At 38.8% G+C, this 19,184-nt stretch overlaps 1 protein-coding gene across 1 annotated transcript in view; it reads left to right on the top strand.

The window, feature by feature from the left end:
* The first annotated feature begins 1,879 nt into the window (after positions 1–1,879).
* The window catches only part of rcan1b (regulator of calcineurin 1b), a 50,449-nt gene continuing 33,144 nt past the window's right edge, over positions 1,880–19,184 (top strand). The window contains exons 1-2 of the mRNA XM_042404537.1: positions 1,880–2,101; positions 2,394–2,539. Coding sequence (XP_042260471.1) covers positions 2,417–2,539 — 123 coding nt within the window. The 5' untranslated portion in view covers positions 1,880–2,101; positions 2,394–2,416. The remainder of the gene's footprint in view (positions 2,102–2,393; positions 2,540–19,184) is intronic.

A 19,184-nucleotide genomic window follows, 5' to 3' on the forward strand; every position in this document is an offset into this window, starting at 1 on the left:
GTGTATGTCAGCTGTGTTTCACCCGATCCACTGTACCCATAGAGTTCACTGGAGGGCAGAGCCTGTGTGGGATAGAACGATAGTTACAATATTATAGCCCTGGTTCTATTAGCACAGGTGGAGCCCTCCACCTACGGGCCCTGCCACTCCTACACCACTCACTGAGGAGGTTGTAGGATGCTGGACAGTGGGCATGCTGCCTTACAGTATATACTGTGGGCTCCACACTTATTCAGGTAGGCACATCCTGATCAGCCGGCTACGTTTATGCAAAGAAAAACCAAAGAAAATCTTGGTCGACTGAAATCGTACACAGTCTTCAACCAATCAATTAGTCGCCTGGGGGAAAAAAAATAAAAATTGTTGGATGATACAGGACAGAGTGAACTCAGCAGCCACACATTTCTCCATTCTCTATTTCTCTGTTTAGCATCTTCAGGTTAGGTTAACCCATTGTTGCTAACTTTAGAGCTAACCCCCTTTACTTTTCCAGCACTTGGGGAAATAACAGACGTGACTCTTGAGAGGCTGCAGCATTTATTAACTGACACACTGTAGTCTGTACTATACGTTTACTGCCAGACTGACAACTTACTGCTAACCTCTTCTTCTGCTCTACTCGCATTCACCGTCACTTTTCTGCCGCTCGTTCTTTCCCACTCGCTATGCACACATATTACACACTGCCCTATTCTTAATGGAGTTATACTACTAAGAGCTTCTCAGGCAATGACACAGAGGTTGACTCACGTTTCAGAACAGCACTGCACAGAGGCTCCCAAGCGCTATTGATTTCCAAATGAATAGATTTTTGGGATTAGAAAAATATTTTTTTGGCCTGACAGGGGTTCTCGTTGTTATAATTATGTGAGAAACACTGACTAAATGTTCAGTACATAAACGCTCAGTAAATGTTCACTACAGTTAGACCTAGCAGTCTCCATTAGGTTGGGCGAGTTCAAAGTTGTGAAAGCAACAGGGGTGTTTTGAATACACCCCAATTTTCACAGGTAATTTGTTAGTTTGACCTTCCTGCCACAGGAAATAGTGGATTAATCCTTGAAGGCTACTGATGTAGCACTTTTCTCGTTATGAAAGTAACACGACGATTATTCGACTAATGAGTATTTGGTCAGACAGGAGCATATCAACAAAGTAATCGACCAGTCAACTGGGAGACTACAGCCCTAGTGGAAACAGGAAGTTAACCTTTTATTCTTATCTGAATTCAGAGGGATCATAGCTCAAGTATGACATTTTAGAGGGCTTTAATTTTGAAATTCAACACCAGAGTATCCTGATATTGTCAAGTTTTTCAATGACAGTCTGTCATTTTGGTGCTTTAAAGTCAGATTGGTCTTTGGAAATGTATTCTTTAAAATAGAATAGAATAGAATAGAAAGCCTTTATTGTCATTGTACAGAATACAATGAAATTAGGAGCACTTCTACTGATCAGTGCATTAAAAGACAGTGAAATAAAACAAAATAAAATAAAACAAAAACAACCTTAGCAAACAAAGAACCACAGCCAATAACATAGGTTCTAAAATAATAAATATAATAAGTAATTTAATTTTGCACCAGAACAATTGTATCTTATTAAGGTTGACTAATTATTCACACAATTGAAATGACAAAGCCTCAAGCTTTCTTTGAAATAGTTTGCAGGCAGAAGTTATTATATTTTTTTATAATTATTCATTTATTTATTATTTAATAATTATTCATTTTGTCTCATCTAGTTAGTTATTTGTTTGTTTGTTTGTTTATTTATTCATTTATTATTGGCAGATTGATTGACTGAATGAATGTGATATCACATTCACCGGAAGGTTGCTTTTATTTTGAAATCAGTTCTTAAACGCTCTTACCGTAATGGCCAGTATATACACATAGCGCAAAACAATGTGGGGGCTAGTTTGACCGCAGTTCCGGGGGGGTTTATTAGCAGTTACAGGCTAAACAGAGAATATTGTGTTGTTTTGGTTTCAGACAATACTAACTACCAAACGACTGTCTTCACTCGTAGTTAATTAAGTGAAGATACTCACGGAATATCGTGTGCTTCGCTTGTTTAGCGGTATCATTTCAGGTCCCAGGTTAGTATAAATTGCTAGCTAGCCAGCTTATAGCAGCTTGTAAACTAAGCTAATATACTGAAAGGGAGCACGGCTATATTTCTGTTGATTGTTTAGAGAGCAATATCGTAGACAGCGCTATTTAACTCCACATTATCATGAAATAACGTCTATAGCTATAGGTACGTAAATAGATCACTATCTTAGCCACTAACAGCTAGGAAGACAGATGGTGGGCGTTAGCGAAGTCAGAATTATAAGTATGTGTATATGTTTTTGCTTTGCTTCAAAGGTCTTTGTTATGTATTTCCAGAAAACAGTATAAGTCAAGTCGTCATGCAGCAGTCAGAGAAGGACGCTGAGGAAGAGGCGACGGTAGATGTCCAGTTTACTGATTTACCAAACGCCCTTATCGCCTGCAAAGTACCGGAGGATTTATTCAACGAAGGGACACGGCAGGTAAGGTCAAACAAAGTGCCTTAAATCTGTGCTTCTCAGCTTCCCAGTGTGTAACATAGGTGGAACATTTATGAACGTTGGCATTTCATTGTGCTGCGTGCCTTTTAGTGTATTGGATGTGCGCCGACATTAAGAGTGGTTCCTTTGGATTTCTCTTCTGCGAGATATGCACTTAATGCGATTGAGCAAAAAGACTCGATGGAGTTTGGTGCTATACTGTACAGGTCATATGTATATCTCTTTGAGTGACAGTATCAGATAAACAAATTTCCATCAGAGCATGAACCCACTACCGACTCTAATGGATTAAGACCACTAGATGGAGGTAATGGTTAAGATAATAATGCTGTTGTTATGACTGAGCTAACAAGAGTACACACTTCCTGGTTCCTTAGTTACTCTGAGTTATTTTGTTTAATTTTGTCCTCATATGACACACAGATATGTGTCGTTGGGAAGTGACCATTAATATTCATTTGGAATTTGGTACCAGTCTGGTTCTGCTGAACAGTAGATTTTGAAATAGTCAACTAAAGCAGACAAGAGAGTAACAAAGGTGTAAAGTACACTGAACATATTGATCTATTTCAGGGTTTTGCTTGCATCCCTGTGACTGCTTACCTTAGGAGGATGTTTATGTGGTAGCTGAAGCTGAAAAAATATCCTAGTGTTGGTGATGAAAGAGGAACATAACTTAAACTGAATACTTTCATAAAACAAAACATATGAGTATTCTTAGCTCACACAGCGTACTTTAAGCATACCACTGTTAAGCATAGTTAAAAACAATATACATATATATATATTTGCTCTGTCGGCTCATGGTTGAGGCATTAATTTTGAATCACGTGTCACGTACCAGTTTGTGCGCGTACCTTTTGAGTGTCATGCACTTAAGTGAAAAAATCACAATCTGTCCATAGGGATTTAAATTTTATACCAAGATGGAACAAAGAGATGAAAAATACAGGTTGTAACGAATGTTGGCAGTTATTTTGTAGTCCTGGGGCAATATGCTCATCTCCAGATTCAATACTATCATAATATTTGGGTGCCGATTTGATTCAGAATCAATTCTTGATTCAAAACCGCTTCTTGATTGAATGAATAGAAATGGGTGTACTATTTTCAGTCTCTTGCTCCAGTATACTGTGTGCCAAGCTATTCACTGATGTCCTTATTTCACTGAAATACAATGTAAATATGAAACATAACTGTCAGATAAGATAAATGGTCTGCAGTCTTTTTAGTTAAAGTTAATTGCATTAATTAATGAATTAATTAATTTGAAAGCATCTTACTAGGGTTGGGCAGATGGGCGGATGCCATCGTCCATCGCTGATGGCTGACAGTCATTGACTGAGCCTCTACCATCGTAACTTTGTGATTTTAAAGGACCCCACCCCTTGTCTCTCCATCTTTTGTGTGGATTACATTATTCTTATTGGCTTTTTATTCACAAAGCCTTTATTGCAGTTACAGTAACACAGGAAGTGTAGTTGTTGGCAAGTCGACCTGGTTTACTGTCTCTCCTCTGCACCGCACAGAGGACACATACTCACACATGCACGGAGCGCTCAGCCCCGCCCGCAGTGAAACAGAGGAGAGGAGAGAAACTTAGCGCTACCATAAATGACAGCTAAATGCAGTAGACGCTCACACTGAGCTGAAATGAAACGAGTGCACATAAATTAGGTAAATAACACAAGTAAACATAAATGAGGTCTACCTGCCAGCAGCTCACCCTCACAACCAGTCGTGTATGTGTATGTCAGTGAACACCTACTGAGCGATGCAGAAAAATGAAGAAATCCCTCTGCGATCTCAAAATCACGTAAATGGTAAATTGACTGTACTTGTATAGCGCCTTTCTAGTCTTCCGACATCTCAAAGCGCTTTTACACTATGAGTCACATTCACCCATTCACACACAGTCATACACTGATGGCACAGCCATCAGGAGCAATTTGGGGTTCAGTGTCTTGCCCAAGGACACTCCGACATGCGGACTGGAGGAGCCAGGAAGTTCTATTAAGTTAAATTAAATGTCTTTCCTCCAACTTCTAGCCACCAAACCCATAACAAACAGGACAAAAATGTTTCCATTAACTGCAAGTCATGCAGATTTATAACGTACTGTGTATAACAGTTAGGGTTGTGTAAATCAATAGGGAAGTGATCCAAGTAGACGTAATAAAGTATCCGGAATTTACTGTACGTCAGTATTGGTGGGTGTGGCATGGTGGGAATGGTGGTTTGAGCAATGACTAAAGCTTTGTTGTTAGTGAATGTTAAGGTGCATCAGCAGTATCAGGGTTCAGCGTAACATTTCGACAGGCCCACTTGGCCAGTAAATAAGTTTTCTTGGCCCCCTGTATATTTTCACTGGCCTGGCAGTCAAAAAATTGAAATAACCATTTCCATAATTTTGGTGATTTATTATACATAGTTCACTTTTAGATTTAGTTGTTTTCATTTAGTTATTTGATATGTTATGTTGATATATTACACAGATATTCAAAATATAAAATTAAGCACATATTGGATCAGTAAATGAATGGTGTATAAATGTAGATTTCTCCATATTTTGTATAAAGCCAGATAGTATGGAACACAAAGGGAGAAGAGAACAGAATTTATGATAATAACATTTCAGCGAGTATTGATGACCTTGACAATACGCCCAATATACAAATTAACATTAACAACATCAACATTAACAATTCAATAAATGATGAGAGATCTGCAGAAATGTACTAACAGTGAACAGTGAGAGAAAGAACATAATAGTATTTGCTTGTGTCCACTCTGGATTAAAACTCAGGTAAGTTACTGAAGGATTAAACCTATATTAACCACAGTTAAACAAACAGACAGAGCAACAGCTGCAATATCTATACTTTAGAAGAGAGATTTCTGCAGTAGATGTTGACAAAGTTGGCAGGAACCACAGAGATGAAGGCTACACCTCAGTAATGTCATAAAAAACACTCCTGGTGATCAGCAGCAAGCATATTGTTGGTTTTAAGTAAACTGTATGTTGCCGTTTATAAAACTTGGTGATTAAAACTTAAACAGAGAGCTGTGTGTCTCCGAAGCTGCTGCTCTCAAAGTTACACAGAAGACATGCACATAACTACACAGTGAGGATGCTAACTGGCTAGCAAGTTAGCCAGCAAACTGTTCAAAACATACCACAGTCCGTTTTTCTACCCAGGAGCATTGTTGCTTTCAAGAAAATAGAAAGCTCCATTTTCTTTTCGTAGCCTTGTAAGTTTCTTTCGCTGATATTTTTTTCGAGTACTGGTATTACACCATATTTGGTGACCCATCAGATTCACCAGTAAGAGGCTACTGGGCTAAGATCGCAGCCTTCCCCACAAGTATTTGAGCGAATCACAATGCATTTCCTTGGTCACGTGTCTTGAAAACGATGACATAATGCGCTCACGTCACAGACTCTGATTGGCCCTGCATAAATTTTTTCTGGCTTGGGCTATCGTGCCATGGGTTATGTTGAACCCTGAGTAGAGAACAATAGTCAGACAAGGGAAAATCAGACTCAGTGGAAAATCAGTGGAAAACAGCTGAATACAAAAAGTGTTTTTATATGGGAGCAAAATACGCCGCCTACAGTTACTGTAGCATTGCACTGAAAAAAGATGCTTTGATACAAATGAAAGGTAAAACTAACTACAAAATCTCTAAGTACAGTGAGGTTCCACAGAATAGCTTTAATGCAACCTGTCACAGAATCTACTCTACTGAGCATAAAAACAAGCCTTAACTTTATTTGGTCTGTGGTTAGTTGCTAAATTTAAAAAAATACAGATAGACTTCTCAGCAACAGCAAAACAATCAGGTAGTGTTCTCACTCAGATTTCATGTATTGCTGAATGCTGAAGGATGGTGATAACCCGCAGGACCTACGTTTAAAGAGCAACTTATAGGTTTAATATCTTATTGAATAGAGTTGGACAGTACAACTCCCAAGATACATTTCAGCAAGAGTCCAGTCACCGAGCTTAAACTTCTGTGACAAGCGCCACTAAGTGCAAGTGAAAGGTGAAAGATGAGAAAACTTACTGAAGGTACAATCTTCATTGATCATCATTTTTAATTTACTACAGCTCTGATTTGCACCTGTGACTGGTTTCATGGAAGTTTGAAAAATCTTTTTTACTTCACATTGATGTCACATAATGTCAGTTTCCCCACAGGACACGCTGCTATGGGCTGATCAAATTTCAGAAGAGACTCAGCTGTAAAAGATTTCTCCATTCTCTGTTTGAGAGTGGCTGACATTGAGACTAACATGAGAATAGCTGGTTCACCTTTAAGGTTAGTCCACCTTAGGTAAGCCTGGTCAGGTTAGGCTAACCCATTGTTACTAACTTCGGGGCTAACCCCCGTCACTTTTCCAGCATTTGTGGAAACAATAGACAAGCTCACATTCACCATCACTTTTCTGCCGCTGGCTCAACCACACACTTGCTACGTACACACATTACGCACTGCCCTATTCCTTAACGGATATACACTACTTTTATAACAGTACCTTTCATGTAGTTGTCCTTTTGAAGAATGAGGGGAGGGAGGATGACTCAAAACAATTCCACTGTAACTAGGGTGTTATGCTCGCACAGTGTGCGAGTGAAAATCGTTAGTAACCCATTGATATTAATGACTGTGTGAAATTTTGCAACAGTGGTGTGCCGCTGCAGAATGAATATAGGGGAAACACTGGTTTGGTATTAGTAGCTAACATTGGTCATTCACCAAACACGTGCCCAGTTGTCCTCTCATTCTCCTCTTATGTATGCATCTTCTGTATTTTCAACCAACTATTGGTGTCAAAACTAGAATTGGGATCCATATTTATTGCTGTTAAACTTGACTTAGCTTGGCCACTATCCGTTATATGTCCAATTTCTCAGTTTTCAGATCGACAAGAAAACTGGTCCACAATGAATGCAGGTGCCACTGTAGTGTATAAGTTCAAGGTAATAAAGTTATGTAATTTTTTAAATTTAGCTTTATTTGCTGATCCACATTGCTTCATACAAACATATATACATATAACAAATAGCTCATACACACGGGCGATTTACCCACCACATGTGCACAGTCTACAGTGAGATGAGCTAGTGTTTGGTGGTGTCCTATAGGGGTTCGCTGACATTGATGGAAAAGGAAAACTAACAGAGGAGAAGGGCAAAGGGCTTTTGGTTAAAAAATTACTTGTGTTGTTGTTGTTTGTTCTTCCCTCTCTTCCACGATCTTGCTGCTTTTCCACTGAGCAAGGATTTGTAGGTCAGCTTATGTATTGTATAGCAGAATATTCTGCTGTGTGTGTGTGTGTGTGTGTGTGTGTGTGTATTTGTCATGTATTCTTGAAAATACTCAGTTGTTTTGGTTCTGTTAAGGAATGAGTGTACTTCAGTGGAATGGCCTTGTATTAAATAAGGCCGAAGGGATAATTTACACACATTAAGGATAAATTGATTGGTTGGAGAGAATGGGAACATTTTCAGATGGATCATTTCACAGGAATAAAGCAGAGTGTATTTCCAACTTGTGCAATCAGTCAATTAGAGTGTTGTCAGCCCAACTCTAGCAGAAAGCTGACTAAAACCAGCATGGAAGAACAGATTTAGGTCAGGGGAAACTCTGATGTAGGTCTGGAAAGTCAGGCAAGTCTCCTGGACTTTTCCAGCAGGACACACCCAGTGGCAACAGATGAGATCATCATGATTTAAGTTGAAGATTCAAATTCAAATCCTGGTCTTACTATACTTCTGATGTAAAATTACATACATAAATAATAATAATATTAATTAATTAATAAATATGTCTGATCAAAGTTTCCAGCAAAGTGATTAGCATTAAACTCAATTTTTTTTATTGGCATTAATGTCACAACAACAACATTGCCCAAGCATCAAGAGTCAATGAAACAAAATAACATTAACATAACACTACGATTGATATATCTTAATTATTTATAGTATATCTATTAGGGATGTCAGTTTCTGTTACTTTTGGTTTCAACAGACTGACACCCATTAACCGATAACTAACTAGTTAATTTTTAAGAAAAGTTTTGGTGTAGCTTTCATTCGTGAGAGCTGTCCAGCAGTAGGTGTTCAGAGCTAATGTTAGCTGTTAGTAAAAAATTATTTTCTCCAGCAGTTAGCATTAATACAGCTGCCCGTTTGTCTTTTCGAGCTCCTTATTATCTGCAACAGTGGCTTGACATATTCCGTTTCTGCAGTAGAGATGTCAGAAGACACTTTGGACTCATTTTCACACATCATGAATTTATTTCCTCTATGGCAGAAAAACACATTACACAAGCCTATATAAACTCCTGCAGGTTAAACCTGACTAACAAAACACTTTTAGGGCTGACTGACCCTGACACACTCACTATAAACAGACTTTAAGACGCTCGCTAGCCTAGCAACATTAATGCTACAAACAACACATAATGCAACACTCCGTGTAGAAGTCGGTTTTACACTGGTACTTTATCCATTCAAGAAGATCTGAGATGTTGTGAACATGTAATTGTCTAGCCGTTAGCAGATTGTGTATGCAAACTAACCTATAGACTGAAATGCGTAACCAGTCAAAAATATTCTCTTCAGTTAACCAATTAACGGTTAACTGTTGACATCCCTAATATGTATGTCTTTATGTGTGTGTGTGTGTGTGTGTGTGTGTGTGTGTGTGTGTGTGTGTGTGTGTGTATATGTGTGTGTGTTTTGTATATATGTATGTATTTATTATATACACACACACATACATACAGTATATCCTATGCATGTATTTGTCTGTGTGTCTGTGTCTAGGTTATTCACTGTCCCTCGGGTTGTGGTATGTTGATGCATATATTCGGCAGCAAGTTATGCCCTGTCTCCTTCTCCAAAGAGTATTTTTAATTTTGTCTCACACAACAGGATAAGCAGTTTAAACATAGATGAATGGATGAGTGGATGGAAACATTCATCTGAAATTTTCTGACCATCTTGATGAAAAAATGAAAAAGTTTTTAGCCAAATGGAAAATCTGAGCAGTTTTTTTGTTTGACATGCACTGACTCAGGATTAATGAAACTGCATGGAAGAGTGAGAGGTTTACTGCCATTATTCTGAAGTTGTCCACAAGTTCACTGGAAGGCCGATAAAGCTGGAGAAGGGACAGATGTGTCATTGTGCTGCATGTCTTATTTTCCTGTTCAGATGTGGAATGTACATGTCAGAGTCTGGATTCCATAACCTGATGCCTTTTTGGCTGAAAGTGGATTTTGTGGCTGGACAGACCACAGAAGTGTTCAGAGCTGGGGGTTTCAAAACAATGATGGTGTTTATTTGTAGGAACTGGAATCCACCTAAAGGTACTATTGAGAGTTTAAGTTATGTCGTCAAACGTCGTGTTTTGTCCAACCAGCAGTCCAAAACCCTAAGGTAAACAGTTTTCTATCATGCATGCCAAAGAAAGGCATTGAATCATGACATTTGAGAACCTAAAACCAGCAAAAGTTTGGCATCTTTGATTTAAAACATTGTTAAACTGATTCTTTCTCTCTCTCTCTCTCTCTCTCTCTCTCTCTCTCTCTCACTCTCCCTCTACACACACACACACACACACACACACACACACACATATACATATATATTTTTTATTTAGCCTATTTATTTTTTAATGTTCAATTCTAGTTCCCATTTCAATTTTACATATAGTGAGTTTCTATTTCGTACTGTACAGTTTAGAAACAATCTTTTACGGGGTTACCTGTCAACACTTCAATCACTTCATTCACCTTCTGCTGAAAATCCTTTTTTAAAAATCTGTATCATAGAAATGTCTTAGCTTTAAATATCTGAACAGGTCCCAATTTTCTGAATTCAATTCTCCTTTGAATTTTTCAAAAGTTTTAAAAATTTTCCCTCTATGAATTTTGTTTTTCCTTCTTTACTCCACCTTACAAATTATCTGTCTCCATGTCTAAACCTGGAGGTCTGAGAGAGCCAACTACGGAAGTTTATTGTCAAATTCAATTTCAATTCAATTTTTCAATTCAATTTATTTATATAGCACCAAATCACAACAAAAGTCATCTCAGGGCACTTTTCACATAGAGCAGGTCTGGACTGTACTCTTTAATTTACAGAGACACAACAATTCCCCCATGAGCAAGCACTTGGCGACAGCGGTAAGGAAAAACTCCCCTTTAACGGGAAGAAACATCAAGCAGAACCCAGCTCTTGGTGGGCAGCCATCTGCTTTGAAGCAGATGTATTATATACTATGTATTATATGTATTACATATATTTAGTGTCAGGTTTATAGTTAAATAAATTGCATTGCGATGTGATACATCTGCTGTTCCTATTGACCCACTTTCCCCATCCTGTGTCTATCTATAGTGTTCAGTAGGAAATAGTCTATTCTGGAGTGCACCTGATGATTAGCTGAATAGTGAGTAAAGTATTTTTCTAGTGCATAGAGGTTTCTCTCAAACAATCAATCATCATCAATAACAATCATACATACCTGTCTCTTGAATTAACATATTGAGGTCTTTTGAACTGCATGGGATTTATGTCTTGTTGTACTTGTTGTATTGATAGAGTAGTTAAGCATTGTGTTCCACTCTCCAACACAGTCAAAAATTCCTTCACTTTCAGAGATTACTGTATCAAATAGGAATTTAAAGAATTCCCTATCACTCTCCGGAGGGGTGTGTATATTAGCAAATGCGACCAGAACATTGTCTATCCTTCCTTTGATAATAATATATATATGCCCTCAACTCCCCAAACTTTTTCAGCTTATTATGTTCTTGTTTTAACGGGTGTCTCTTGTAAAAATATAACTTGTCTGATCCTTTTCCACTTTTGCTAGCACTTTACTCCTCTTGACTGGATTACTCAGGCCATTCACGTTTAAGGAAGTAATTCTCAAGTTATGTGACCTTGTCATACATATTCTAAATAATAAATGAGCTAGTAGCTCCCAAAAACAAAGTCTTCTAAACTCTTGCTCTTGCTCCTCCTAATGAGAGGGTAAAGCCATCCCAGATTTTGTAGTTTAAGTCCTCGTTCATATTTGCTTGATGTGTCCCCTCTGGAATTCCTGGAGTTTTTCCCTCACTCTCTGGGCTGGGCTGTCTCTGGCTCTTCCACGGGAAATCCACATCTCTTCAGCTCCCGCTGCGTGTCCTGTGCACTGCTGTATGTTCAAGCCCCATATCCCAATGGATCCACATTTTCGTGTATGGTATTTGAAAGCAAATCTCCTTTTCCTTTGGGCTTCCTTTACCCCATTGTATTCCCTGCGCTACTTGACTATCTCAGTCGCATAATTGAAATTGTATTTATTTATCAAGACAGTTTTTAACCTAAATGATGCACTGTACCAGATTTAACTTCAAGCTAATTTTCATCTGCAGTCCCTTAAAATTAAAACATATAACAGCACAATAACAAACTGTACAAAGCAAAAAACACACAGAACACATTATACAAAATACAAAGCTACACACAATCGCATTTCACATCCATAGTGTCAACTAGAAAGTCTAAGTAGAGAGTTCTGTTGCCCAGCTGGATTTTTCCCTTTTTCCAAGCTTCTCTCATTCTCTCATCCTCCTTGATGGTGAATTCCTGGAAGTTGATAACGATAGGTCTTGGTGGGGCTTCAGATCAGAGGTTGTGCGCCAGGGACCAATGAGCCCGCTGTATTTTTAAATCCAAGTCTTTTGGTAATAGCAACTCACTTCTGAGGAGTTTCACAATAAACCGTGCTACCAAGTTTTCCTCTGCCATGCCAAAGATGTGTATATTGTTTCTCCTATTCCAGGACTCTAAGTCCATTAGTTTTTGCTCCAGGACTTTTTGCTGTTCCAAGCAGGTGCTGAGTACCTCAGTCACCTCTGCTGCCCATCCCTCCACCTTTCCCCATGTGTCTCTGCTTCTCCAACTCAGTCAGACAAACTCTGCATTTCATCACAAGGTTGTCAAATTTGCCATTGAATTCTTGTCCCAGGTGATTAATTTCTTGTCTCAGACTGTCATTGTCCCACTTGAGATCAGTTTTTATCTCCTTTACTGCCCTAATTATGTCTTCAGGGTCTATGCTCGTTCCAGGGTTCCTCTTGGCTTCAGCAGTGTCTCTTCAATTGCGAGTGCGCTCTCTTTGATGTTGCTAGCTTTCACCGCTGAGGTGCTTATACCTTGAGTTTTTCGCATTTTTTTACTCTCTTTTATGGCCTTTGGTGATTTCTTCCCACTCATCTATCCCTTTCGCTGATAATTGTCAAGTTTTTGAGTTATTTAGTGGGTAAATTGCAATAGATCTGGGAGTGTGGTTTCACTGTGCATCTACTGCTCCATCAGCAAACCAAAGTCGTCATCCTTAATTTTATTTCAGTGTTGTACTTTTTTTTTAAATATGTGTGTGTGTGTGTGTGTGTGTGTGTGTGTGTGTGTGTGTGTGTGTGTGTGTGTGTGTGTGTGTGTGTGTGTGTTGCCTGCCTATCTGTCTAGTGAGGCAATGGAAAAAATGGGGAGATGAAACAAAAACATAGGAATGGAAAAAATGAAGGGCTGAGTATGCACACACACTCGCACAACACACTCTCCTAGCAGCCACAGCAGGGTGTCGTTGAGGTCTGGAGATGATTAGCACCTACCAACACATACTTAGAAGATAATGTTTAACATCAACAAACAACACTTACATGAGAACATTGGTTTCACTGGTGGGAGGCTCACCAACATCACACCATTTTCTTTTCCACATGCACTTTCCATCCAGCACACACAGGACAGTGCCATTAGTCCTTTCACTATGCATTTACACCTGCACTCAGGCAGCAAAAATGACGTACTGTGTGTCGACATGTTAGACTAATAGTTTACGATGGGCACATTCCATCCAGACCACCTGCCAGATGTCACTACCTATACATGGCTGAGATTTACTGTAGTTTTTAAATATACATGGTGGCTGTTAGGTCACTGCTAGTCTGTGTTACCTGAATGTTCAGCGGTCAAACCCAGCTGAGGCCTTTTGTGTTTGAATTTATATGTTGTGTCTGCATGGATTTCCTCCATCTGCTCCAGTTTCCTCCCACTGTCCAAAGACCTGCAACAGGTGGAGGGGGGATTTTTAAGTGTAAGTAGGTGTGATTGCAGTGTCCAAAATTAACTTTTTGACTCACCTGCCAAGGGGACTTGTAGATGAAAAAATCCATCAGCCATGCATATTTTTTCACTAGCAAAATAATAAATTGCCTTTTTGTGTCACATATACATTTGTTTCAGTGTATAATGTACTTCTATATAACTTTATATCAAAAAGTAGGCAGTAGTGCAAACATTCTAAATGTAAAATTAATATATTAATTAATTAATTGATTTGCCTCCGACAGTCTTGAGCACTCCTACAGTTTTTTGGCACTGTTTAGATAAAGGTAAAAAACACATATGGTGCACATGTCTTCATTATTTATATATATATATATATATATATATATATATATATATATATATATATATATATATATAGTGTGTATTAGGGATGCACGATATTATTGGCATGTCATCAGTATCGGCCGATAAGAGCTCTAAAATGAAATATCGGCATTGGCCATTTCTTTCGAATATGAGAGGCCGATTTGTTGCCCTCTCCTCCGCCGCCTAACTGTGCCTCCCCCCACAGACTGTTTCACCCTGACGGTCCGGTGTTTCCTCTGCAGGTTCCACTTCACTCAGCTGCCAGTTTGTTATTCAGGTTAAAGTGGGAAGAAGCAGCAGGTCTGATGGGCAGCACCGGGACCATCAGGGAGAAACAGTCCATCGAGGAGTTGCTATGTTCGGCTCATGGATGTATTATAAGAGCTGGATACCAGAAATGGCTCCCATTCAGCGCGTACGCCAAAAAAAGTTTCTAGCTTCCGAGTTTGCTTCCACGTTGTGGGGCCCACTGAACATGCGCAGTAGTGTTTCCCCGCTGGCCCCGCCCGCGAGTTCCCGCTCATTGTGATGATGTCACGGATTTCAAAATCGCTTTTCTCGGCTTGAGGAAAGTTTTACAAATATAAAACCTCCATGAATCAAAAGTTCATAATAGAAAAAGTCATAATTGATGTTGTTTGCAGTTCGAGGTGTCCTGTCAACAGTTTTACAGACGTCTGTTTTACAATGGTGATCTATGGGGAAAATGCTTTTTGGGCCGCAGGGGGATTTTTCGCTGCATTACCGTGAGTGGCCACTGGGAGAAATTGGTTGGAAGGCTGAGCGACGGTGCCCTAGTTCTTCCTTCATATATTGTCTTTCTTGATCATACTGAGTACAATCTGCTTACATACGTAATAGTCTCCTCAGCCTGCTGGAAAAAAAAATATGTGCCTATATCAGTATCAGCATCGGCAATCGGCCACAATAGAAAGAAGAAATATCGGATATCAGCAAAGAAATTCATTTCTAGGGAGGTAATCTTTATACTCCAAGATGTACTGATCTAACATGTTTTCCAGGATCCAGTGGTCATAACTTAGCATTTTATGCAGTATTAAGCTTTGTGGATGTGCTGTACGGCTTCCACCAACAGGTTGTGCCTACAAGTAAGGTGAGAGAGTTTTGAAGCAGAAGTAGTAGAAGAACAACTTGTTCTCTTGTTGTTGTTGTATGTTGCAGTAGTTTGCACAAATTTAGTGGTTTTAACAGTAGAGAAAATATGCTGGCGGACTGTAAGCAACATACTGCTTCATTTTGGTTGTAAAGTGTGTAAATAAAGAATCTGCAAGTTGTACTGCAGCCCAGTGTGAGCCTGAGTCTCTGGCTGCAACACATGACTATTTTGGTACAAACGTTTACCCATCAGTGTAGTGGAATACCTTCCAAGATTTAGCCGCCAAACACAGGGATGCAAACTTAGTCACTTAGCGCAAATAGGTCATTTGTGTGATTTGTGAGTTTTTGAATTTGGGGTGGGGTTTCATTAACCAAGCAGGTGCTTCTATTCAAGATGCTAGTTTAGCATTAACATGGGCCTCAGATAGCTAAATCACACAGCCATTAGACAACAACTCTGTGGCATTTTCACAACTTTATGCTTTAGTGTTCATCAACAGGTCTGCCACAGTGAGCAGATCGAGGCACGCTGCGACTTTTTTCTTCGTCCGGAGGCAGGGAGGCAAATCAGGCAAAGTCATGACAGTGCTTGACATTAAGGCTTGTCCTCTAATTGGGGACAAGTGGATTTTTTAATAGGGCAATAGGTAGAGAAACTTACGTGCCCCACTGTACAAGTTAAAGGTCATAAATAAACCGTGTCTTCACGTGATGTGCAGTGTTTCCCCTAGCATTGCCTGACCCCCTGCCCCTCCCGAAAGAAATAAAAACAAATGTACAAATGTAATGTAAGGTATATTAGCAAGATGGTGGTAGTGCTAAATGCTGTTTAGCCACCTCTCAAATTCAGAAATAACATTTATGCAAACTTTCATCACTTTACAACTGGTAGCTCAGACTGGCTTCCTACCGCAGTCTATTGCAGCTTCTAGGATGGCTTGTTTTGTTTGCCGTTTACCTAATCACATAATCAAGATTTGTTTTTAAGATAGAGACTGATTGGTCTATCTATCCATCCATAAGGCCTACATTTATTTATGTGTTGTAAATAAATATTGTTAATATTTAAAAATTAGGTAAATAAATAATATTATTAATATTTATTTGCCTAATTTTTGTGCACTTGTCTCATTTCAGCTTAGTGTAGTCATATTGAAACAGACTACCGAGTGCTTCACAATTCAGGATCAAATGAATGGCTTTAATAAAATTCATAAATTGTATTTTTTATATGTTGACATGGATGCTTCAACTGTTTGTTCGTCTGAATTCTACATTCTGCATTCGTAAACAAAATTAAAAAAGTAAATTATAGATTATATTAAAGTAAATATATAAACAGAGACAAGCTTTGCAAAAAAAAGTATCAGTCTCATTTCATAGATTGAAAATCACATTGAAATGACAAAAAAGAAAACTGGCAATAGAAGAGCTTTTTCAAAAGCGTCTTCTTCCCTTAAAACACTGTTGGTCTATAGTATTTAAACTTGATGGCTGCATTAGAGAACAGCAGCCATGGTTATGTGTGGAGTGGTGCTCAAACCTCATAATTTTACATATTGTGTTATTTGTTTAGCAGGCGTCAAGTCATGTTACCTGTAACATGTTTTACAAATTGCAGTTGGGGAATATGACTTGGCTGTGGCTTGAAAAAAAATTCAGTCAAAAGAGTTTTTTTTTCTGTCCTTTAATTCCTCACTCAGTTCAATTCAATAAGCTTTATTTGCATGAATGTCCGGTGAACAATATTGCCAAGTGTCAAGGATAATACAATTCATAAAATCAATGAATAAATAAAAAAGAACAAGAAAATGGCAAACATTAAATGTGTTTTGTGTGTGTGTGTGTGTGTGTGTGTGTGTGTGTGTTTGTGGTGGGTTTTTTTGTTTTTTGGGGGTTTTTTTGGTGTTGTTGTCGTGTTTGTGAGTGAAATCATATTCAAATGTGAAAGGTTGTTAGATGATTGGGCTAATTAAGCAATATTACACGAGAGGGTGTGCTTTACTGTCACTGTTGGCATGACAGTGATGCGGTCAGGAACGAGGCGCTTGCGCCGAGTTCCGTAAGCACTGACAATAAGGTAAAGCACACCCTCTCGTGTAATATTGCGATTATACAACATTTACCAACAAAATAAAAGATATAAACAAAAGTTATTCATATTGTGAAGCAGTTCGCTCTAAAAATAAAAACGTTTTGCTTGTGTTATCTCCGTTTCCATGGAAATACATGGGGTATGACTAATACCTGGAAAACAATCAGTTACGCCAGTAGACTCCTATCTAATGGAACCTAGTTTACTACTCCAGCAAGTAGGTCGACCCTTAGTAACGACCTAGCAACAGAGACGATTTCTAGTCCCTGCTGACTCAGCCAGCCAACTTCGGCTAATGCTCTCTGGATATCGCGGCATTTCCCAAACTGAATAAATACCTCACATATAAACACAAAACTGCTTTGCTAGCTCAATCTCGTTGTAACTAAGATATCCGCTGAAAAAAAAATATTTTTTCCGTGGACAGATTTAGCTACTTTGTCCGCAGACTTCACAGGCATTTCTAAGCTAGTAGCACTGTAGCACCAGCATGCGTGTGTAACTCGTCCCATAGTCTCAGAGTTCAGTCCACTCGGCAAAGGGTCTGTTTTGTTTTCCCCACAACCCCTAATCAGTTCAGTTCAATCCAGTTACAGAAACGTCAGATTGGTCGGACCACCGTGTTTAACTATATATCTAAAAAAGTTACAGTTACAGCTGAAAATGACAACAGAAAAAAACAAGTTTGCCAAGTTTACACAGCTCCGCAATTCAAATCAACCATCAGTCGTCTACCCAGAAATAACTGTTGTTGTTAGTGCAACGTCACAGCACATGTTTTGTGTGTGTGTGTGTGTGTGTGTGTGTGTGTGTGTGTGTGTGTAACTCTACTATAAGGTCACATTTACAGTACAGTGCTTGCTTTGTCAGGACTATGTAAAGTTGCAATGTTGCCAAAGCATAGAAACACTGTTAAATTAAGGTAATACAACAATAACATGACATTCACAATAGTAAATAATGGAACAGATAAAAATGGATCTACAGAGTTCTGCATGCAGTTTCTCTATGGGATACCTGTCCCATCTAGTGTAGTCCTGACAACCATAAAGGGCAATTGGTTGGATTATTCTATCATATTTTTTTCCAAATTCTAACTGGTATGTCTATTGTGTAAAATTTTCTTTTTTGCATGAAATGCTCTACATGCTTTTTGGTTCAGTGCATACACTGCAAGACCAAAGTTACCTGACCCACTGATTCTGAGCCCCAGGTAATCGTAATATAAGCTGTGATCTAGATGGGTGTTTCCTAGTTTGAATTGATATTTGGTTTCCTTAGATTTGGGCTTCTTTTGGAAGATCATGATTTTAGATTTGTTAAAGTTGACTGTCAAGGGCCAGTTCTGACAGTACTGCTCCAGGAGGTCCAGGTGCTGCTGTAGTCCTTGTTGCGTGGGTGACAGCAACACTAGGTCATCAGCACATAGCAGGAATTTAACTTCCTTATTGTTAAGGGTTAGGTCAGGGGTTCCAGACTGCTCCAACAGTACTGCTAAGTCATTAATCTAGATGTGAAGTAGAGTTGGAGACAAGCTGTTGCCCTGAAAGATGCTTCTCCCTTGAGTGAAGAGATCTGTAGTTTTGTTGCCAATTTTTACTCCATAGTTATTACTGACATTGACTTAATTGTGTCATAAAGTTTACTCCCGTCACCGATTTGGGGAATTTTATAATGTAATCCCTCTTGCCAAATAGAATCAAAAGCCTTTTAAAAATCCACAAAACATGCAAAAATTTTACTCTTGTTTTTTTGATGTACATGATGATTAATTAGGGTGTGTAGCGTGTAAACATGGTCAGTAGTGCGGTGATTTGGTAAAAAGCCAATTTGCCCCTTACTCAGGACATTGTGTTCCGTAAGGAAGGCCAGCATATGGGCATTGATAATGCCACAAAAACACCTT

Source organism: Thunnus maccoyii, chromosome 24, assembly GCF_910596095.1.
Source record: "Thunnus maccoyii chromosome 24, fThuMac1.1, whole genome shotgun sequence".
NCBI lineage: Eukaryota > Metazoa > Chordata > Actinopteri > Scombriformes > Scombridae > Thunnus > Thunnus maccoyii.